Raw genomic sequence first — 24,933 nt, forward strand, 5'->3', positions numbered from 1 at the left:
ATCAACTCTCCCTTCCCAACACTTAACTCTGTTGGTCCATTTCACTGATAGCCTTTCTGTAACCCCCCCCGCCTTCCTTAAATCCCAGCCTCATATACGGTAAACCATCGCCTTTATGGACCTTAATACATATAATGAATTTTGGCTTTAATGGACTTTTGGGGCTAGTATGGTATATGTGAGGATTTGCCGAACAAGTTTGGCAAGTGCTGGGTTTGGTTTGATGGTGGGCTGGCTGAACATGTACATTCACATCAATCAGCAGCAGTGTAAACAAAACCAACCAAGGGGTGCGTGTCTAGTCAGTCTGGCTTTGTCTACCTGACTGTAATCACCTCCACTCTTGTCCTTCTGTGCTTTACCTTTCACCTCATACAATGAACAGTGAACTTTTCAGCTCATTTAATGAACATGATTTGTTACATGAGAAAAGTTCGGATACCTTAGATATGATGGATTTTTTAACGTAACATCACCCCCTACCCCTCAGTTGGTTAGTTAAAGTGAGAATATACTCTCAAAGTTATCCCCATTTATTCTCACTGCATGTCTAAGCCACATCAGAGTGTCACAATTCACTCATTCAGCCACTTCAGCCCCTTTGCTCTTACCCCAATACCAAACTTTTCATACATCCTTTAATTATATTCTCCATACCATCATAACACCACATGCATCTTTCATTTCCATATCTTGTATTTGCCATTGCTGCGGTACGTTCTATGTCCATGTCTGATGCATATGACTGTGTGGAGGATAATACTTTCAACACTGAATTCTAAAGTCTCAAACACCTCATCCACTCCATTACTGTATTCTATTCGTACTCTTGCACTTCTTATTAATTCTTCCATCTTCCTTCAATACATCTGCCTGTAGCCAGTGCCACACAATCATCTTCAGTTCCACTACACTTTCCAAGGTTATGATAAAACAATCAGATGAAAACTCTACTGCCATCTTTTCCTATACATCCCCATGCCTCCACAGGTATGTCTTCTGACTACCTCTCCACTTTTCACTCTAGTCATAGGTGGCCTCTCTTATCTTTGCTAATCTGCTGCACCACCTGATTCTCTGATTTTTCAACCATTTCTTCCTTCCCTTTTATCCCGTGTTGCTTCTGGTTTATATTCATTATATATAAAACTCTAGGGGTGAATCAGTTTACTACCCTTTCAACTTTCTTCTTTTGTACAAAACTCATTGGCCCATTTATTGCAAAAGAAAAAAAAAAGTTTATGAAATTTTCTGTCAAAACTATGGCCTTTGCAATGTTTCCACCTCAAAGCAAGACGTAAAATGTGCTGCCACCAATCACTTCATAGATACAATGACCTCTAAACAGGACAAACAAACCAATTTACAGTGACTGTCAAGACTAAGGATTGAATAGTTAGGGTGCAAGAAAGACTGATGTAGCCCAATCCTTGCCTTGCATTTAGATTAAAAGGGAATTTGAATAACTGAGGCTAATGAAAAGTGCATGAGATATTCTGTAAAACCCAAACTTTCCACTGTTATTTGTAAATTTCTTCTGTTACATTAATTGTATTATTCATACAGATACCTTTTGAAGAATGATAAGGTACAATTTTCTCACTTGTGCTCTTAGACTGATCATTTTCTTGAATATATTTACATTGAACTTACATTGTAACAAGTGTGTTGCATTTTTTATGGCATACATAGATAATGATATAAGAAAATGTGTACATTTTTCCAAAGGGGTAATTTTTTTCTATTTGTCTGAACTGAACTTTTGATATAACAGTTATATTTTTTTGGTGCTATATATGTAGTTTGATTTCTTGAAATGCAAAAAGGATTACATAATATTCATTGAAAAATCTGGCAAAGTAAGACTCATTCCTTCACTTTTAATGGTGATTTGGAAGAAAAGTACAGACAGAAAACTCTCACTATATAGCATCTTGGAGTACAGTATGTTCTTTATGGAAGTTAGATTCAGCACACATTTACATATGCAATCTCATTTTTCCCATATTCATCCAAGAGTAAATGCTATAATGAATTGGAAAACTATTGGTTAACAATCTCCCTTCAAGGTTATCAAGATTTTAATTTCAGCACAGCAAATTTCATTATTAAATTAAAGCATCTTAAATTTTGTTAACTAAATTGATAAATGGGTGAAATTTCAAATGAGAAAGCTTTCCATTTTTATACTTGATGTTTTAGACATTTGTAATGTTGTTGAGCTTCTTTAACATGATGCTACTAAACACAATTTACATGAGGACAAATATTTACTAAATAATACATTACTGAGGACAAATATTTACTAAATTATACATTTTAGCAATGCAACCAAATTATATGGTGAGAGTTGCCTGTACTTACAGGGTTTTTATTGGTTACAAGAATAACTTTTGTGATGTGCAGTATAATGCACAGCATTCCATCTAAGTAATTTTTATTGTTCTCACTAGGCTTCATTATAGTCAATCTATTTGAAACTGGCGGACGGGTGGGGGGACAGCTGCGGGTCAGCTAAGCCCCACACCCTGCCATACTCTCTCAATACTTCTCGCTTCCTCTCATATGTCAGCTATTTACTACCTTTACATGAATTTAATTAAATAACTGGATAATCCAATAAGGTCATATAGTGTTAAGATTGTTTCATTTTTAGGATAATAACAGATATTTTGTGTAAATACCAGGACACTTGACAACATTGTATTCCAACGTTGTCAAGTGTCCCGGTATTTACACAAAATCTTTGTTATTATCCTAAAAACGAAACAATCTGAATATTATATGACCGTATTCGATTATTCAATTAAATTTATTTAAAGGTAGTGAATAGTTGACATATGAGAGGAAGAGGGAGGTGTTGAGAGTGTGTGGCATGGTGCGGGGCGGTGCTGACCTTGGCTGACCCCCCAGCTGCCACCTCCCGCCCGCCAGATTCTCGTAGAAATACTATAGTCAAATGCATTGATGATTTAATGTGCAATTAGTGAATAGCTGTTCAGGAAAATTAATGAGCTATTTTACCTGAGGAAACTAAAAAGATATATGACAAATGAGTGTACCTCAGTATGTGGGACAGCACAGTACTGTATAACAAATAAAAAGAAAGCTGACATATGCACTTGAATCTGTAGAAAATATGTCTACACATGCACAATATATTGTTGACTGCCATCATATCCTCAGTAACTAGAAGGGCTCTGAGTCAGTAGGAGTAAGTTAGTGCTCAGACAGAGTGTTCAGGCAACTGCCAGTAGCCTTGGGCAATAGTTTTAGCATTTATGGTAAAATATTTAATATATAAAAAAAATGCAAGTTTCTTTATTTTTCTTTTGTATCAAATCCAAATGAAGACTAATTGATAAATTCTCATCAACTTCATGAGGCTCAGATATTGTCACTCGAAACACACTTCCTGCCATTGGTCCTATGCCCAAGACATGTGTTTTCATGATGAGAGGGAAGACTTATTCCTTGAGTTTGCCGTCTCGTATAAGTCGTTGATATTCTGCTTCCACTCGCTGACTCACCACCACGTAGGCCTGAACCCCAGTCTGTTCATGACCTAGCCCATACGCTGTGAAATCTGAGAATATGAGCTGAAAAAAAGCAGATAAACGAGACCTCAGGTTGATTCATGCTGGCAGCAAGTGAAGGTGAAGACGAAACTGATAAAATGAGGTTTTAGATCAACCCCATTGATTCCTCCCTCTATAACTCCTATGAAAGCATCAGTGCAAACTAATTCCATCAACTTGATACTTCTACAAAAGGAGGCAATTTAATTTTTTTGCTTCTAAAAGGAAACTATTGTGGTGGAAAGAAGCAAAGGAATGCCAAAATTCGGTGACAAAGAAATATAAGGGAGCAAAAGGAATAAAAATATGAATGCAGAACATTATGGGAAAAAATATCTGACAACCCTCCCACTTCATACTTTCTCTTGATATCTTATTATTTTAATTGTTATAATGAGTAGCAAGATTTTAATTGTTAGAGTAGTGATAATGTCCATTTTTCCCCTCTTAGAATACATGAGATTTTTTCCCATGACAAAATTCAGTCACTAAAGTGGCATACAAAAAAGGGAAAACTTCTGATGTAAGTAGTGCATGTCAGTTCCACTTCCAATTAATCAAACTTTTTATTCATACCCTAAAGCAAAAAACTTTCTAATAAAAAAGTAAGACAAGTAAATTAAACATTTGTGCATTTAGTCTCAATCAGCATAGCAATAGGAATTGATAGATGCAGAGTAAATACTTGGGAACATTTATAGAAAGGGAGAAAACATACTCACTGTTTGCCAACTTCTGCCTTGCAATAACAAACTCACCTTGACGATGTGTGCTAAACAGGTACACTGGTATGGATGGAGGTTGTGATCTAGTCTCTCACTTAACCATGAGCAAAGCATTGTGACTTGTCCTGCATACCATTGCTGTTAAAATAAACGTGCAATCAATGTACTTGCCCTTTTCACAATACGGGGTAGCTATCTTTTGCAAGAAAATAAATTGAATGCATAAAGTTTTGAATGTTAAGAGTAATTGTAATATCATTTACTAGACAAAATAAAGTCAGACGTGTCAAAAATAAGTTTGACATTCATTAGATTATTAGTAAACTTTATAGTATCTTACTTTGGTTCTGTACAAGCATAGATGGAAAGATCAATGAAAGCTTTGAAAGGGAAGAAAGTGGTGGAATAACTAGGGCATATGATTAACAGGTCAGTGAACATGGAACTTAAGAGACTACAGAAAGGGTAAAAACAATGTCAGCATTTTACTGTGTCAAAAGGGTCCATGAAGTTGGTGTTAGGCTATACAAAATGATCTCACCTATAATGTCTAATTAGTGCCATTATTAATGAATATAAGTTATTTGTGTGACATTGAAATATATGTATAAAGGGCTTATTGGTGCCTCTATTTCAGGACTCACCCATTTAAAATCCTCTTATCAGTACCACATTATGGGGTAAAAATTTAACTCAGGACTGACCTATGAGTATATGGGTAGTAAAGGCAAGAACATCCATGATTTTAAATGTGCACTGGCATAGTAAAACATATTTAGGTACAAATCCTAAGGACAACTTCCTTGTAAATATAAATTAATTAGTAAATGATCACAATACATAGAAAATATTTATAATAATGGTAATTCTTACCTCAAATAAGTTAAGGATCCACAGCTCATCATTGACTTTTTGTCTAATCTGGTCCATGGAGTTCCTGGCAAAGTTGATGTACGCCTTCCCCAACTCCTTTCCAGAGCCACTTACATTCTGACGGTACTGAAAGATAGCACACCGACAGCCCAATAAAAGTTAATAAACTAAAAACAAAAGTAAATCAAGGAGAAAGTCTGGTAGGATACAAAAAGTTTGAACAAAAAAGATGGATTTATTTACAAAGTTAAAACAAAACAAAACAAATACAAATGAAATCATGAGGTAACTTAATACCACAAACATCACCATAAAAAAAGACTACATGCATGTGTTAAAGTAAACTAATACTATCAAATAAACAATGGCCAAACTATGCAATTAAAAATGATTATTTCAAAGTTTTAGTATAAAAAGCAGCTTAACCCCCTTTGACTGCAAAAGTTTTTCTTGGGAGATCCCTCTCAAACACAAAAGTCAGTGGAAAATGAACCTTGAAATTGAGAAAACGTCATAAGAAAAGTTTTATAGAAAATTTTCTGGCGCACCCTGCTGGGAAATCCGTTTCTTTCTAGGATGTCGCATTTGGCTAGAATTCCATGATTCCCCCAAAATTCCAACTTTTTACTGGTGCGACGTACAGAAAAAATTATTGAAGAAAAGTTGCTCATTTTATCACAATGGAGTCTGTAAAATATAGTTTATAATCTTTGACCTGGAAATTTACTGCCTACAGAGAGCCAAAGTTGCAGTGATTTAATGACTTCATTATTTCAGCTCAAAAAATGAGTGAGTCTTTATGTGGCAGCACCAAGAAACTCGGAATAACGTAAAATGTCAAACATTTAATGTTTTCATTAATAATGGTATTTTTTAGGTCCCAATTAATGTTAAATGGTGAAATCCTACTGTAGTTGTTACATCATTTACTTCAGTGTTTCCCATTTGCATAGGTGTTCTACATACCAGTAAAAATCAGCCATCCCTTTCCATTCGCATTGATAAGAAAAAGGCTCAGAATTTCAAAGTAACAATCTTACTCAGAAAATGGCATGAATTTTTGCACGCTCCAGTAAAACTCCAGACTTTGTTTCAATATGGATTCTTCACATGGCCCAGTACTCTCTATAATCACAATCCCTCAAATAAAACTAGCAAGCAACTGAAAAAAAAAAAAAAAAAAAAAAAAAAAGTTTAATAAGATTGCTTAAAAACTGTGACCAGAATTTTCTCTCAGGAGACAACACCTTGGATATTTGCAACTTAATCCCTTTAGAGACATTATAATCTAGCAATATAAACAAAGGCAGATGTGCATGTGGCCTCTAATTCTTTTTGGGACATTATAACCTAGCAATATAAACAATGGCAAATGTGCATGTGGCCTCTAAATGATGCTGGAAGCAGTAGGAATGCCACATGACTGATCTCAAGAAGCATCCATCACCTCAGTTTTAACGTGATTAACTTTTAAATGAAATCTGGGTCATTGTATATATTTTTTTCCAGTGAAGTAATGTTAAGTACCTCTACATTTAAAGTGGTTAGCTGGTGTTTAGAATGACTCTGAAAACACTATTTATTTGTATCTACATCACTACAAGTTACGGACTAGACGGACTAGTCATCAGAAACAGTACAGCACATACATATATTTTTTTGTCAGAGCAAACTTCATCTCCACTTACCGTAAAAGACAGGATCGACCCAATGAAGCTGCCCTCATCGTATCTGCCCAACTTGGATATGACTGATTCTAGAACAGACAGCAGCTTGGCCGTCATTCCTTGAGTCATTGAGGTACTGGTTCTTTCAATGAGGTCATCGATTTTCGTATGGTACTGGTGCTGGAAAATAATGATTCAGAGTTAAATATAGGTATTAGATCTTGCTTCCTTAAAAGAATATACTGAAAAGTCAAATAGTATTAACTTGTTTTACTAAAATGTAACAAGCATCATTGTACTTATACAGAGGTTTGATTTATTCTATATACACTGTAAAAGTCAAGAGTTTGCTAATTAATATTTAGGGTTAAATCTATCTTTTATATGTAATGTTTTGATGGGCTAAGATTTATGTCCGCTTTGAAAGCTGAATGAATGTATGGTAACGAGTAAGTGTAGCTAGAGTTTGTGGGAAAGGAGTATGCAAATTTAAACAGGATTCTGAACAAGATGTATAAAAGGAATAAGCAGCATAACAAAGAGGTACAATGGGATGGAGGGAATAGAGGAGGTAAATAGTATGTAATGAAAATGTGTAGAGAACAATAGACAGGAAAATATACATTGAAAACAAATTAATAAAAGGTTGGTAGAACCTACATATGACTGCATGCAGCCTTCAATAACCATATATCATCTACTATGTGAGTATTATGTATGCATGTAAGACCATACACGATAAGACTCCTAGATTTCATGGTAACTGCTGCTCTTTTCATAACTACCGTATTTCGTGGCGTATAGCACGCTCCGGCGCATAACGTGCTCCGGCGTATAACGCGCACCCCAATTTTTGAGACAACAATTTTGGGAAAAAAAAAAAGTTCTTAAAATGCTCAGAAATATGTACAGTTAAAGAACATTGACGATGTACAGTTTCCAGAAATTTATATATTTTTGGTGTAAACTGTACTGCTTGAATAGGCGCACCTGACATTCCGTAGCCGATCCAGGATTCAGTACGTTTCCTAACTAGTAGAAGGTAGTGTTATAATTGTGTTTCGTAAAGTATCCTTATAACCAAAAACTAACTAAAATTATGGGTATTCTTTTTCTTAACAGAACATTGAATAAACAAGAGAACAATAATATGAAAATACGTATAGCCACCGTTGCCAGTTCATCGTACTCAGAGCACAGTATTTACCGGTTTCTGACGCCTAACTATTGCCAAGAAACATCAGGATCTAACTCTTATAACGATAACTATAAATTATAACGATAACTATAAATTATAACGATAACTATAAATTAGTTTCGTTATTGGAGCCCAGAAGACAGTTTTGGGGTAGGAAGTCGGGAAATATAATCGGCTGAGTATGACAATCTGGCAACGTTGAGGCTGTAGCCCGCAGGCCCGAGCCAGCCTATATGCCATTTTGCGGGTGTCAGATACCACAAATAGCATACTTTTACTGCGCAAAGCAGGTGATGTCACTTATTGTGACATCGTGAGCTTTCATATTTATCTATTTGTGTATATTTCATGGTGGCAAAACTTAAATTACTAGTTTCATTTTTACTGGTGACACGAATTTGTGACCGTTTATCACAATAGAATTTCACTCCAATAAGTGAATCAGACTCCACAGAAATACTACCAGTGTGTGTATGAATGAATACAAAGATAAGCACATACTTTGCTTTACCTCTAGGATGTCTCGTGGATCATTAATAAATAAAAACAAAATATCTGGCTAAGCTACTCTTTAGCCATTACCTTTAATGGCGCCCAAAAAACAGTCCCTCCGCCAAGTTTGTACCCCACATTCGGTAATGTCAGGTGCGCCTATTGACAAGTGTCCTTGAGTGAAGCAATGAAAATGGCGGTCGGGCTGGTGTTGCGAGAAATACATCCTCGTACATACTGATGATGTACAGCTTCTGATATCATAATTAGCATATTATTCTCACCATCACTTGTAGGTTATGACAGACAGCTAGGCAAGACCCAATTCATACAGTTCTGGTGACACGTGGCATGCAGCTGTTTGTTGTATGGGTGTGGTTGTGTGGTTTTCAAACAATGCAAATGGTGGTCGGGCTGGTGTTGCAAGAAATAACTCCTCGTGCAAGACTCATGATGTACAGTTTCTGATATCCTATGTACCCCATTATTATCACTAATATTAATAATAAATAATGAACACATGGATAATTTCTTTTCCAATATGATTTTTTATGCAGCTTGTAATGCTCGAATTGGCAACAGTGCACCTTAGTCATACAAAAAAATGCAAATAGTGGCCGGGAGAAGTGGGATAACAACAAGGCATGGGCGATCCTCCACCGATTTCATTTTTGTATACAGTATGTAGTAGTTATTTGATCGTCATGTATTCTATGGTAACATATTATAAGACAGCTATGGACTACGAAGGATCATGCTTGAAACTTGCTGTACTGCCATGGAGTGCATCCTTGGACATCACCCTCCAGCAAATGCCTAACAAACACCTCCATTCTCTGGCAGATCCTGCAATAAGTAAATGAAAATAGCCATTATTTTCTATGGCCCTTTTTGGTCTTGAATCATTTAAATAACTTTTGGTTCCTTTTTTATTTGTATATATGTGGTAGGCTATAATGTAAAATATTGTTAAATATATGAACACATTATATTTTATGAAATCTCACCGTGCTTACTTTTATCTACAAGCAGTCACTGCTGACATCCACAGAGTGGATCCCACAAATAGCCCTGTTACAGTACAGGCACTTCGATGCGGTCTTTGGTCCTCGAACACAAGTCACACCTCTTTCTCTTATTTGATTTGTTGCCAGATGTTGTTAGAAAAACTGGTGTCTCCCACCCAAATACAGAACGAATGTGGAGAATCATCTGGCGGGGAAGTCCCTGTTATGTGAGCCTTTGCTAGGCCCATGGCTTGACCAGATCATAGGCAGCTTCCTGCACAAAACATCGCCTCTCCATCTCCATCAGAACATTTCCTACTGTATATTATGTAGGAGTTAATAATTCCATAATAAATGCACAAAGGGCAACATTTAGTCTTTCGACTACAAGAATACCGCTGACACATCTGATCAGTGATGAATGACGGAATAATCATATAAAAACCGTTCATTCTAGTCACTATTACGTATATATTGATGAGGAAAGTGCATGCAAGATCGAAATAAGTACTTTGATCTTGAGTGCATATGTTCCTGTAAGCAGGGTTTGGTCCCGCAAACCACGTGGTGACGTGACACGCTGCCATTTACTCAGCTGGCCATTTAAATTTTAAATCTCCATATTTTCATATAATTTCCTCTTGTATGTTTGAGCATACACCTTTCCTCTAAATCAGACATCAACAAAAAGAACCTGAGTCTACATGTGTCAAAACAATGCATGTGAATTTTGTAGATACATAGTAAAACGTTCATTACGCAATATCAGCTAATTCAACATAAACGTGTGCAAATTACATGAATAGCAACCAGTTGCTTCTAAATATTAGTAAAAACTATCAATACAGTAATTTATACCAGATATGCATTGCAGGGTCTATTGGTTTGCTGAAAAACCATGATTTTATTTACATAATGTACATTATGACACTAAGTCCAATTTAGGGTCAGTGGGGTCTATCTGACCCCAGCATGGGTAATTACTCATATATGGGATCAGAGAGACAAGCAACATTACCCACCTCTCTGAGAGCACAGCATGCACTGTCTGACTTGCTGTAAAGTGATACGTTACCAACTACTCATTTTCCACAGCACTCCTAACAGCTTTAATGCGCAGTGGCGTTGGGTCAGAAACCCCCCTGAACCTATCTAGGGTTAATCCTCTTCCATTTCCTCTTAGGAGGTTTAGAAGAGGATTAAGAGGAAATGGAAGAGGATTAAGAAGTTTAGAAGAGGATTAATCCTCTTCCATTTCCTCTTAACCCTTTCCATACTGTGATGCCGACGTCTGCATCACGTATTGAAAGGGTTAAAACACCCCAAAAGAAAAAAAAATCAATAAAAATTTGTACATTCGGCATATAACGCGCAGGGGTAAACTTTCAGGCATTTTTTATGTGAAAAGGTGCGCGTTATACACCGCGAAATATGGTACATGTATCCCTTCTTTTTGTAGTTTAATTTTTCCTTAAACAAGGTAATGGACTCTTGAAAATGATGACTGCTTTGAGATAAGGAATATGTAAGCTGATAAATAAAGGAGAACAAAACGCCAAAGAAAAGTTTTTGCTTACCACATCAACTCCATCCACTGCACAGAGTTTGAAAGACTGGTTTTTGGCATCAAGAATAACATTGACCATGGCACACATTTCAGATGGGAGCACATAGTCTGTTGAGATAAAGCCAGTACCCTTTTTTAACCACTGTTGGAAGGCTTGGTCTGTCCGGGTAATACAGGACTCAATCATATCACACGCCATCAACTGTTGAAAAATGATATAATTATAACTACGGTTTATTAATTTTTGTATATCAGGCTGTAAGGGGGGGAAAAAAAAAAAAAAAAAAAAGTATAGCAGTACATAAATCATTGATCAAATGTCTACACATTTCATCCATATAATGAAAAAAAGTCTACATATTTCATACTTATAATGAAAAAACAAACAAACTTACCTTTAACCTCTGTTCAAGATGTTTTGCAAAGTCATGGTCCGGCCAGTGAAGGTCTCGAATGAAAGACTGTAAGGCATCTAGCTTCCAGAAGAGGTCTTCAGAAGTTGCACACCCATTCCTGTCAGATACCACCTACTCAGTTCCCTTATCAAAGTTTCTAATTCATGATCACCACAGAGAGTTCAGACTTGGCTCAGCATCATTCCCCAGACATAAAACATCTGCATTTCAGTAATTTATAAATGTAAAAACTTGCTGTTCTATTACATTATTAAGATCTGTTACAGGATTTCAACACAATCCCATTCTCTTTCAATAGATAAAAAAGGTTTGGCAAAATTTGCTGAAAACTGAAGAATTTTGCTGCTCAGGCACATACATACATTGACTACAAAAGCCTCATTCAGTAGTATTGCAGTCTTATAAATGAGCAGATATGAAAGTGTTCTAAAACTGAAACTAATACCCACATAAGCTATATAAAAAGGTATAATTGTTTATATTATCTGTATTGATCAAGATTATTTTATTTTTAGATCCTTTTTTAATATTTCCCCAAATGGTAAAGCACCATATTCTTTCATGTAACTTCTTTGTCTTGTACTGCTATGCACAGGATAATTAGTCTGAACAGTCCATGATAAATGAATATGAATTATCTGTGAATAAAAAAGTGTCTAGGTATTTTAAAGTCCATTAATGAATATTAAACTTATTAAGGAAATTAGTTTTTAGTAAATTTCATATTTGTTAATAATTTAAATTACTATACTACAAGTTTGATTACATTATATACAGCATAAACTACATAAATGTTGAAGATTTTAAAAACTAAATTCTAATAGTACTTTGATGCTGCAATTTAGCTTAATTTTTGTACCTTTAATATAAAAATAATTATATCAAGTACATACTGGAGGCCGTTTTCCTATATGTTCTTAGTATGCAGAACTATGCAAAATAAAAAGACTACATTTAGCATTCTATTGGGGTACCCCTAAAAATGTACATACACAGTCAGAGTCTGTGGGCAGCAAGCAAATGTCAGTTGTTAGTATCTAAAAGGAAAAAAAGTACAATGGCAAGCACCTGTTGATATTGTCGGTTTCTATGTATTATAAGATGTAATCTGTAAAACAAACTTTTAAGCCGTGAACATCTTTTTAGAAAATCATACTTATTTAAAATTAAGATCAAAATAATAAAAATAGCTTATTAATATCACTTTAAATGAAAAGTGGTCCTTTCTGATCTAATGCTGAATCTGTCAGGTGTCAACTACTTTACCTTCAGATATAACTTATAAGTATATAACATTCTCATACCGTGCATCTAGGGAGGCCTGTCATCAAAAGAAATTTGGCCTTCACTTCAGAATGCCACCTCAATTAAATCTGTCCAAATTTCCAATAGATATACTATATTGGCAGCATGGTGCCTTGTACAGATACATTAAAACTAATTCATTAATGCAATTAGATATTGCTCTTAGGAATATTTATCCATTATTATGTTGATTAAAAAAACAGATGTATGTCATTTCAAAGAAACTTGAGCATGGGACAGCAATTACAAAGTCTATTTGCTAGCTTGTGCAGCTTTGTCAAATGACAAATGTTGATCTGAATGCTACTCTACATAATCAAACTACTGATGGAAATCTGTTTCTTCTTAAATGAGGCAAGAAATTTTTATTTCTGTGGCTTGACTTTAACACTTTTTAAAAAGTTATAACTATAAATGTGACCAAATATTATAAAGCAAGGTAAATTAGAATATATCTTTACATCTATTTCATATTAACAATTATAAGAGTTTGGTAATTTGTTACATTACCAACACTGGCTGATCTGAAAAAGTTATCCTTACTGAAACTCACAAGAAAAGAATTCAGTCAAGCAACAGAAATTATGAGGCTAGTTATAAATTGATAAGCGATTCCTTCTATAATAAAGAATTGCTATATACAGGTTTCAGAATCTTTTCTATTTCAGGCCATTCCCTTTGACAGGCTTCCGAAGGATACCTGGCGAGCGCCACTGGATCCACTTTTTTTGGAGGTTCCGAGTCCGATGGAGATGAAGGTTTCCTTCAGGGAGATGGCAGAAAGATGCAGGCTTCATTTAAAAGGAAATTGAGGTACAGTTCTAGGAGAAATACACAGGTTTAAAGAAAGAAAAGATTTATCTTCTAAGATGAAGGGTTCTAACCAAGAATTGTATGAAATAACGGGAAAGCAGTGGATATATGTACACAAGACCGTCATGTTTAGGTGAGTATTAGGTCCCAGGTGTTAGTTTTACTACAAAACCCAGGGGAGGTTATGACAAAAAAGCACAATTATAGTGTATGATATACGTATACCCAGAAGTGCATGAACTTCATCACAGGAATTAAATGATCATAAAATTAAATCCATGCATTAAAAAAAATAATAATAAATAATAACATACAAGTACTCATAAAAAGCTGATGTATGAGAGAAACCAAGAGAGAGAAAAAACAACAACAACCATTGAATTTAAAGCTGCCCATGTAAGGTGGTAGGTGGAAGCATACATCCTCCATTTACTTGATGAGCTAAATTAGTTGCCTGTCCTCATATTAACAATTTCATTACATAATAACATTTGATAATATAGCCCACATACTCAGATAAAAATTAGGGCTTCTGCATGGCCAGCAAAGGGTCCATTTTGATTTGGTTTGTTGGTGTGGGACCTTCTAGATTCACCTCCATAAAAAAAAAATTCATACCCTAATCTCTGATTGATAAACAGAAAAATTGTGCAAAGCACAACCTTCAGGACAGATGCAATATGAAGGAAAAAATACTCCCTAGCCCAGCTCTTAACATTTGGAATGGCTAATGTGGTGTTGAAATGACACTGACAAGTCAAGGCCTGGGAAGAACCCATGGTAGGCACTTCATTGAGCAATATGGAAAAATATGAAGCTTTAAGAGTACTGTCAACTATACAATTTATTGGAGGAGCTCAGAATGTTATCGATAAAGTGGGGCTGTAGTATCTAGAACAGGCCAGGTTTAAGCAATGGCACTGACTTGTCTAGGGCTCCCAGGTATTAAAGCTTTCCCTCCTTTGGATTTCTTTAACTGGTAATTGATGAGTGTACAAGTCTGGTAAATTCTGAGCTGAACTTTATCTCATTTCAGTTCTACTTAAATATGTATGACAGAAGACATGGGTTTAATTTATGTACTAGTCTCTGTGGCACTGTCTCCTGGGATATTAGATATTAATTACTGTTTGAATTGTACAAATTACAAAAAGACTGACAATTGTTTGGTAACTATCAAAATGTATGAACCGCAATGAAAGACTTCATTGTTAGTGCCACAGAAACAGCTAAGTAGCTTAACTCATCCTCATTAGTACTCATTGGAGGATCCTTCAGAACAGCAAAGCTTTTAAGTTGAGTTATTTCCAAATATATATAAATTTGTTACTGCCTTGCTTGTTTCACACTGTCTAAAGGTATCACAAGATGTAATCTTTTGGGGCTTCTTGAGGAACCAAAGACATCTGCAGCTTCCATTTCAGAACAGTTCAATGTACTGGGCAGAATTATTTAACAGCTATGGCAAAGTTCCTCTCAACAACATGAAGGTTACCGATCTTATCTTTCTACCCAGCAATGGAATCGAACCAGTGCACTAACATCATTGCCTGCCTCGCCACCTGAGGGTTTGTAAGGAAGGAGACAACTCACCCTGTTGCCTTGCTTCCCCCATCCAACTTGGTGGGGGTAGCTGTGACTTTATTCGGTGTGGGTCTCCTTCCTTATAGACCCTCGGATGGTGAGGTGGGCAATGACTTCAGCACATTGATTCCATTCTGGTGCCGGGTAGTAAGCAACTTGTCTTATTATTGACTTATCTTACCTTAGTCAATAAGTGTAATTTTGACAAAATATTCTAGAAATTGCTCTTAAGATGCTACATGCAATTTGAAACCATTTTAACCAACACCAAGATCCAGGTGCTTAAGAGGTTTCCTTGGTCAAACAAAACAGTTTGTTCATGCACGTAGTGAGGACACAGAGAGTTTGGAGAGCCTCACATACCTTGGTAACATTGTTTACAACAATGATGAGTCTTGTATCTTGTTATGATGTCATCCAAAAGATTGACCATGCCCCTATTTATTATGTCAACATGTGTGTAAGATATTGATTAAATGTGTGTAGGGAAGAGATTTGGATCTACAAATTGCTTGTGCTCTTTGTATTGATTGCTCTGTGGCTGTGAGATATAAACACTGAACAGCGACTTGAAATTAATCAATGCCTTCAGTAAGAAATGTTTTTTACAGAATCATGGAATATCACAGAAGGGACTTTGAATCAAACTCAGTCACTCTGCCTCCATGGTGTAGTGGGTAGCACGTCTAGTTACAATATAATGGGCCTGGGTTTGAATCCCAGCTTGGGCAGTTAGTACCCAGCTAAGCCAGCTGTTCATCCTCCTTTATGGACTGGTTGATAAATGGGTATCTGAGGAAACCTGAGGAAGGTAAATTGTGGTAACCCAGCTGTCACACTTGCCCTGTGTCCTGGGGTAGTGGATTCCCAACCAACACTGCCTCAAGGACCTAGGAGTTTGAGATCAGCACTGAGGGGGCAAAGGCCCCCAACTTTACCTTTACTGTCAAACTACTGATTACTGTATGAGTGACTTGAAATATATATTTGTGTATCAGTCAATCTCATTTAAAAGTTGACACCAACTCTTGGGAAAAAAAAAAAAAAAAAAAAAATATATATATATATATATAAATATATATATATATATATATATATATATATATATATAAATATATATATATATATATATATATATATATATATATAACAACTCTAGTTCTTAATAAACCACCAGCTCTCAAACACCAAACACGGCCTACAGGATCTGTGGAAAGAAACTAAGACACAAGTACAAGCAAAAAGGTGAATAAGAAGGAAAATTCAGGTGGTCCAGACCTAGGTTAAATCTGGCTCTGATTAGCACAGACCTAAATCCCTTAACTTCCTATAATTAAAATAACTTGCATACTTTGTTTAATATAATTTCAGTGTATTTAGTGGCTAGTGAAAGTTTCTCCATCTGCTGGACATTCAAAGTTGTCTCAAAGTCAGTTTCTCCATGAAAAGGAAGACAGCAGCTTGCACATGCACTTTTTGTCAAACTAAGTGCATCTACCAGCTCAGTACAAGAGCTGAAAGACTGCAACATGACTGGCAGATTCATGTTACTGTTGACATGATTCCATAAATCAATATACACTGCCATTTTCAAGTTTTCAGTTGTTTTCATTTTATGAAATGCTACTTAATTATTACAAATCATTAAAAATTTGAAATTCAATTTGGGTTTACTCTTCATATCACCAATCCTCCCGAATTTGACCTTGCTTTTGGCCACCTCTTCTGATTCTTTTATGGGAGCAGCGATTAGCGGGCTTTATTTATTTATTTTTTTTGGTGCCCTTGAGCTGCCTCCTTTGTTGTAAAAAAAAAAAAAAAAAAAAAAAAAAAAAAATCATGTGTTCAACAGTTAGCAGCTGATCACATTTTCTCAGGTGCATTTGCTTCATGGTAAATAGTGACCTTCATATATTGTAATTTGAACAAGTAATTGTTAAGAGTAACTTGGCATTATTTAGCTATAGGATCCAAATTATAACAATGTATGAAAAAAACAAAAATATTGAGTAACGGTTTGCGCTTCCTGCATGGAATTGCTGTGGTTTATTGTGATTTAGATGCAATGGTCAAAGGTATTAAAAATATTTGACACCCAAGAACTCCTCATAGTTTTCAACATGGAAGAGCTTGTTGGAAAGTCATAATCCACTTGGACTCTTTATAGAGAAAAATAAGAATTTGGCCAGTTTTCCACAGCATCATTATTTTAGGTTGTTTTATGGTGGTTAATTATTTTTTTTGTGCAAAGCGTGACAAGAGTTGACAAGTACTGTGCCGACACTGAGAAAACTCAGATACCAAGTATAAATTCAACTGGTACTCAGGGATGTCACCACATCATCAGTAGAGGAGCTCAAGAAAGCATTTGATGAGAGGCATGTGGACACAGCAGGTGGGCAGGGTTTACATTAAAGACCCTCGTCTTATCTGTGCACCAACACTTGAAAGATGTCCTCAAGAAGGGTTCAATGACCAAATAGTAATTGGTTGCGTACAAAATATTTCAAATATATTTATTTGAGAATACTGTAACTTGGTCAAGACTTTTTGTGGAGACTGTGGAATCCAGCAATGGTGTGTCCAGCCTTTCAAAATCCTTTAAAAAAAATTGGAATGCATGCTTAGCTTATTTAACTGAGGTCTCAGTAGGGTTGAAGGTTCCATGAACCTAATTCTAAGGCAAATAAGGCAAGTTACATGATTGTTTAACTTAGGAGGTATCAGACAGCAAGCTGATTGAACCATGATGTGTGCCTCTGTCTCGTCAATTCTTGAGCCAGTACTTTGGGTTCTTTTGTACTAAGGTACTAAAATTAACAGCACCTGCCCAGCTCTGGACACTGTGGGGATTGCTTGTTTCCATGTGTTCATCCATCCTCTGACTGAAGAAAAAAATGGCGCATCAGGAGGTGCCAGATTATCTCTGGCAGGGCCAAAAAACAATTAGTCCTAGAATGGATACAACGATGGATCAAACACTTTCTTGTGATTAGGTATGGTATGTGTGTGCACACATATATTTAACTAAACCTGCTCCCAAACTAAGACAAAGGCCAGCCATTTTGTTCATGGTTGTACCCACTCTAGCTCTGACCATGAAACAGAACAATTGAGTGTGCCAAGATGCGAACCAGGCCTTTCATTCATCATTGTATCTACTGTAGCACTGACCACCATAAAACCAAATCATCAGGCATGCTGGACTCTCAGTGCCTGAATTAACAGACTTTTAATTGTTTCATTTGCTTCTTTACCAACAATCGAATCGGGCCCCAGTGGGCCAGTGGCCCCCAGCGGGCAGGTGGGGTGAGCAGGGAAGAGGCTGGCAGGGCAGGAGGAGAGAGAGAATGAAACAGCCAAATGTCATGGCCAAAATCCTTTTGGATTTTGGTGTCTATAGGGAACAAGTTGGATTTTTCACTCATTATTTGATACTTTTTTAAATGGTGAGTTTTAATTTCTGATCCAACCTATTTTTTAATCTAATAACAAACTTGAAAGTCTTGCACAGAAAAAAATAAAAAAAATAAATAAATAAATAAATAAAAAATCTCAAGGCATATTCAGTGAAAAAAAATAAAACATGAAAAACTAGACCTAGGCAGAAAATGCATATTTACCAAAAGAAATTTCTGGTTGATAGGGATATCATTGAGCTTCACTGGAGTAAAATGACTACAGTCCAGCACAGCTAAATAAATTTGCTACCACACCTGGTAGTTTCAAGCCTGAAAGTTATGAAACATGTGCTTAGCCTGACCCACTAATCTGATGATGACTGTGATGAAAATTCATGAGATGTGATGAGATGTGATTGTTTAGTGCAGGCTGTGGATGGAATGAGGGTACAGTGTGGATGAGGGATGCAGACAAATGGTATTGGCTGGTAGTCAGCAGCACAAGCTTTTCAAAATTTCTTCAGGGAGTAACCACAAAATATAAATATTTCGTTCAGTTATATTGAGTACACCATGCAAAAAATCTAAACTGCATATATTAAACCTGGGGATTTTGAGTGGTTAGCACAACTAGCTAGGAATTTGCATGCCTGGGTGTAAATTCTGGCCTGCGCAGTTGGCACGCAGCCCACTAAGCTGTTCCTCTCTTTTAGGTTGGTTGATATATGGGTACCTGGGGAAACCTGGGGAAGGTAAAGTGTAATAATCTGGAGGTCACACTGCCCCTGTGCCCTGGGGTAATGGGTTATTACCCACCACAGGCTCAAGGGCTAATGTGACAAAGATGAGCACTGAGGCCACGTGCAGCCACAGTATATGCAAAAATCCTTCCAGAGCTTGAAGCAACAACTGACTGAAGATACTGTGCTGGTCCACTTTGATTTGTCACCACCTTTCAGCATTTCATGCAATACTTCAGTTGGAATTAGGGTTGTACTGTTTCATAGCTATCCAGATGGCAGTGAGAGACTAATTGCCAATATGTCCAAGGCACTTACAAAGTCTCAGTGAAATTACAGCCAGATTCATTCATTCATTAACTTTGAAGAAATTCAAGTAGTATCTCTAAGACTGACATTTTGTGATGACAATGTATTATAAGCCATTACTCATGCTGTTTGGATATACCAAAGCTATTCTTGCACTTGCTGCCAACCAGCTGCCTCAGAAGGCACTACAGTTAGGCCAGCCTGACTTCCATAGAGTACAGTAAAACTGCTCAACACAATAATTTGAAGGCCTTGAGTTGTTTAACTCCAGATAATGATAGTTCCTTCAATGGAAAGGAAACTGTGGATGATGTGGACACTATTTGTGCAATTAAAATAAAAATGTGACTTTGTCAGGGAGGCTGGTTCCCAGAGAAGACAGAAGAAAAGGAGAAAAGGATAGCAGCATGGAGAACATTCAAGATTTGCTGGATTTGGCAAGGAAGTACAGATCAGATACAATGTTATTGTTGTTCAAGGACTGTGATGGTCTAGCAGACCCTACTCACCCTGGCCCTGTGATGATAAGAAAACACTCAAGGCAGCCATTGCTATTGGTCTTGATGTGGGAGTTGCCGACTCCAGGGTATCATTTATATTGGCACCTTATAGACACTTTCTTTCCTTGAAAGTTGTTTATAATCTGATGCATTGTACTGGACACTGATATTAAAATTCCTGCAAGGCCAAATGGTGTCACAAGCAAGAATACAATATTTGCATATGCAAATATGAGACCCAGTGTATCCACCAACACACATTTCTAAAACTGGCAGCTTGAATGTCTCCAGGTTTGTTCCAATTATCTTTCATAGATGAAATGACATCAACTGGCAGAGGAAAATTCATGTGTATTCAATGTATTCTTTCTCTCTGTGTTTGGATACAGACTTGATTCTGATAAGAGTTTTAGGGCAAACTGCTGGATTTTGCCAATGTATCCAGGTCCTTTATGATTCAGACACTAAAGTATACCACTTGATTTTCAACATCCTAATGTTAAGAATCATTGTGTATTTCATCGTATTTTGTTAATTTTTTTATTTAAGATCAATTGGGCTTCTACTGTAATGCCCAGAAATCTCTTCTCATCATCCATGACATCTCCGTGTCATGAAACACACAAGAAATTGATCTTAGTCCAGAAAGGGTAAAACATACACTTCTGAGGCCGGGTTTGATTCTGAGACCAGCCAGATGGGGAGCCACCACTCTCCCCTTCAGCTATGGAGGCACCCTATAGTTAAGTGGACTTTTTTTATAGGGGCTTTCCACATTGAACAGGTCACTACTCTCCTAATTTCACCAATTTCAGCAGAATTTTCATCCTTATAAAACACGTACAAATGAAAGGAAAACAGTGGAAAAATTGGACCCTAACATGAGAATATTCATCATAATGTATTTGCTTCATTATCATCAAAATATTTTCTTAATATTATCAAAATTCTTTTCAACTTCATAAGGTGATTCATCAAGAAAATTACACTGTACTTGCTATAACATGCTGTTTTAGAATGGCTGGGAAAATGTAGGGAGTGCAAACATAAATAAAATGAATGAACATGTAAATAAACAAAATCATTAAGTGCTAATTTACTAGGCAATTTATAATTTCTTGTTCTGTGTGTCTCCTCTACTAACGGCCTCCATACTAACCCCTTATTCTCCCACCGTTCCTTCTCGAAGCCTTTGTGGATGGACTGGGCTATTGAAGATTCCATAAGGTCCACATAGCGAACAACCATTGGGGCAAACGTTTCTCTGAGGTGTTGGTGGAAGCGTCCATTTTTTAGGTTGTCTGGGAATAGAGTTAAAACATTAATACACGCACACACACACACACACACACAAAAAAAAAAAAAATAAATAAATAAATAAATAAATAAATAAATAAAATAAATAAATAAATAAATAAATAAATAAATAAATAAATAAAAATAAAAAATAAAATAAAGCATGAACATAAATAACCTTTGTAGGTTCTTTAGACATTGATGTAGCCTAAGCTAATGAGTTCAGCTTTCTCTTTCCTCAGCATTAGACACCTGAAAGTTACAAGTTACTTCTTGCAATCTTTTTAAGTCAGTCCAGTGGACAATAGTAAAAATGCAAACTCTATATAATTAGACTGAAAAAAATTGTCATACCTAATCAGAAAAATCTTGCTCAACTCTCCCTAGCAGTAGCAAAGCAATGAAATAAACGTTTTAGAGAACTGTACTAAAATAACATATTTTGGTATCTTTTAAAAAATACTCAAAATATTCTGCATTTACTCATGTGTATGGGTTTCTGGTACAGGGGAACCTTGCTTGACAAATAGATTACGTTCCTGAAAAAAAGTTCACTATGCGAATTTCTATTGTGTGAATCCTTAATAACACAGAGCAAATGGAGTTAGGTTCCAGGACCTTGATTTTTTCCCCTCATCCACCCTTATTAAGCTTTTTCTTGTGGCATCTTAACAGATATGCTACTCTTTAACCCTTCCTAACCATTCATGGCTGAGGAAATCCAGGAAACACTTAAAATTCTTAAAGAAAAAGTAAAAAAAATGTATCAAAGGCCCATATTCTCAAAGATTTCAGGGCTCACACACCCAAAAGTGGTAAGGCTTTCATAGAGGTTGCAAGTATTTCCGTGGGTATTTTATGAGCCTTGTGATAGTTTGACAAAGCTTCAGCACCATGGATGTTAAAAACATTCATAAGAAACTGACTAGTCTCTTGTGTGGCCTTTGGAAATAATTGTTGAGAGCCAAAAGCATTTGAGGACTAAGATACCCCTTTGTTTAGCTTCATTTCCTTCAGTGGTGGGCACAGTTCTGCTAACCTGCTAACACTAATTAGTGAAGCAAAGTTTTTGTTAAGTTCGTTTTGTTTTACAATATTGTCAATATCTTTTTCAGGTGCCAAAGTTTCCCGAACCTTCAAAGTTCTGCTTCTGCTTGTGATTTTTTTTTTTTTCCATTTCCCACTGAATAATTCGGTAACATTCTCTCAGTACTCTTATTCATTTCCAGTTACATGTAATTTTTACCATTGAATTTCACTTCCCACACCTTTCTTATAGATTCTGACTAGATTTTCTTGCAGCATTTTACAATTGTCCTAAGCTCCTATTTTCATCATGATCTTGACATCATCTGCAATAAAGCTTTCCTTCACCATGTAATTTACATAGATTAGTATCATTATGGGCATCAGTGCCAAGGCCTATCAGCTTTGCTTGTTACTTCCCTCCATCTTGACACTCTTCATGTAATTCACCATGGCCCGATCGCGAGCTGGATTCATCATCGCCAGCAAGTACCCATCCAGCAAGAGCAAGCTCATTATAGTTGATTTCTGGGTACTATTAGGACCTTCACATGCCACAAACTGCATTTCCCTTGCTCAAGAGGAGACAGTAACCACTCCTTGTTAGTGGAAAAACCTCAGCCTGAGTGGGGCTTAAATCTGAAAGTCACTTGTTCCCTGTCTTACTGTATAGCTGTGAGACATGGACACTGCATAGTGACTTGGAGAGGTGTGTCAATTCCTTTGGTACCAAGTGCTTTTGCATGATCATGGGGTGTTGCTGGAATGACTGTGTCAAACCAGCAACTACGTGATGAAACTGAATTGAGGTCTGTTACCAGCTTAGTCTGTGAATACCAACTTCAACTATATGGGCATGTGGTATGCCTCCCAGATGTCGATCTGCTCACAGGGTTGTTTCGGTATGAGACAACCCTGAGTGGAGGAAACCAAGGCAATGCCCATGTAACTCATGGCTGGGGAAAGTTGATCGATCCTGCCGAGAAGGATTTGAGATGGATTGGGCGGCTGTATGGGAGCTTACACGGAGGGACCGTCGGGAGTATAGGTGACAAGCGAGTGAAGCGACGCACCCCGGGTGTATACTCCCCATTAGTTAGTTGGAGCGGGGCTTGAACTTCAGCCTGCCAGTGCAAAGCCTTAGTCCACTGAGCTATCAGAGCACACACACACACTGTGTGTGTATGTGTGTGTGTGTGTGTGTGTGTGTGTGTGTGTGTATTTATGTATTTGATCGGCATACAGAACATAGCAGCATCTTGTACTCCGAAAATCCCTGCTTCATCATTCTCATGTTTTTCATCCATAATGGACTTTGCTCAATTTTTCCTTGTTTTGTAAGTCAATTAATGTATTTTAAGTAATAAATGTCTCTCTTTGGTCACAAACCAATGATTCCCATTGAAATAACACCTTCATTTAGCACAAAATCAATCAACTTGCAATGAAAAAGAAATAGAAAAGTTCTATGAGGATGTGAAAGTAGCTATGAAAGAGCAGAGAACCAAGTTTTCAAGTCATGGGAAACTTGAATGCCAAAGTAGGGACCAAAGCTGGTAGTAAAACAGAATTGGCCATTTTGTAATAGATATAAGAAATGGGAGATCAATTTGTTGAATTTGTGGAAAAAGGCAGAGTCATGAACACAAATTTAAAGAAAAGAGCAAACAGGAAATGGACCTTGGAAAGCCCTAATGGACACAATGAATGAAACTGACATCAATGTTATCAGAAATCCAGACAAAGTGGAGAAAGTAATAGTACTAAATGAACTCAAATCAAATGAAAACAGACTGATTTGATTTAGAGTGCATTTTTGTTTTTATTTGTATTTGCCCCTGAGCTGCTTCCTTTACAGTAGAAAAAAAGTTTTACTGTCAGGGAGAGTTTAAATATATGGTTTAAAAAATCCAGAACAAATTCTCAAATCTACTAATGAAGCTGAAGGAGGTATAGAGGAAGCAAATGCCAAATTAACCCTTAGACAGTGGCAGTATTTGAAGAGTAGCTCCCCCCAAAATGAAAGGTCTATATATAGTCACTGTCGACCTTAGGACCATAGCATAAATATAGTTACGCCACATGAGAGATGTTTTAACTATTGTCTTTAAATAGATTCTACCGCAATCTTTAAGTGTTATTATATTTCTGCCATACAAAACTGACTGACTGAATTTTGGACCATCTATTTATAGTTCCACCACCGTCTAAGGGTTAACTGAGATTATAATGGAAGCCACACTAGAAATAGAAAAGGCACCAGTGAACAACAGTAGCAGCCTCACAAAAGAAACAAAAGCTCTCATGAAGAGGCACAAAGATACGAGTGTAAAAACTAGAAGAGATGAGATAAAAGTTGGCAAAACTGACAAAACTTATCAACAGAAGTTACTGATATCTGTAAATTTAACAACACAGCTGGCAGTATGTGTTCAT

At 36.5% G+C, this 24,933-nt stretch overlaps 1 protein-coding gene and 1 long non-coding RNA gene across 24 annotated transcripts in view; one reads left to right on the plus strand and one right to left on the minus strand.

Moving 5' to 3' along the window:
- LOC127005906 (uncharacterized) overlaps nt 1-24,933 on the plus strand; it is a 73,776-nt gene that overhangs the window by 33,510 nt on the left and 15,333 nt on the right. For 2 of the 3 annotated variants that reach the window (XR_007758975.1, XR_007758973.1), the window contains one exon: nt 13,497-15,793. This is a non-coding gene — a long non-coding RNA (uncharacterized LOC127005906). Of the gene's footprint in view, nt 1-13,496; nt 15,794-24,933 lie in introns of those variants that run through there. The other variant, XR_007758974.1, reaches the window with a different exon arrangement.
- LOC127005904 (calcium-dependent secretion activator-like) overlaps nt 1-24,933 on the minus strand; it is a 214,093-nt gene that overhangs the window by 23,331 nt on the left and 165,829 nt on the right. For 16 of the 21 annotated variants that reach the window (XR_007758972.1, XM_050875264.1, XM_050875273.1 and 13 more), the window contains 7 exons: nt 21,335-21,476; nt 13,529-13,591; nt 11,503-11,620; nt 11,118-11,309; nt 6,865-7,023; nt 5,177-5,302; nt 4,337-4,441 (listed from right to left, as the gene is read on the minus strand). Coding sequence is in view for 20 of the 21 variants with exons in the window: in XM_050875264.1 (XP_050731221.1) it covers nt 4,337-4,441; nt 5,177-5,302; nt 6,865-7,023; nt 11,118-11,309; nt 11,503-11,620; nt 13,529-13,591; nt 21,335-21,476 (905 nt within the window). In the remaining variant the exon portion in view is untranslated. Of the gene's footprint in view, nt 1-1,492; nt 3,600-4,336; nt 4,442-5,176; nt 5,303-6,864; nt 7,024-11,117; nt 11,310-11,502; nt 11,621-13,528; nt 13,592-21,334; nt 21,477-24,933 lie in introns of those variants that run through there. The other 5 variants (XM_050875274.1, XM_050875265.1, XM_050875278.1 and 2 more) reach the window with 5 other exon arrangements.

Source organism: Eriocheir sinensis, chromosome 31, assembly GCF_024679095.1.
Source record: "Eriocheir sinensis breed Jianghai 21 chromosome 31, ASM2467909v1, whole genome shotgun sequence".
Taxonomy (NCBI): Eukaryota; Metazoa; Arthropoda; class Malacostraca; order Decapoda; family Varunidae; genus Eriocheir; species Eriocheir sinensis.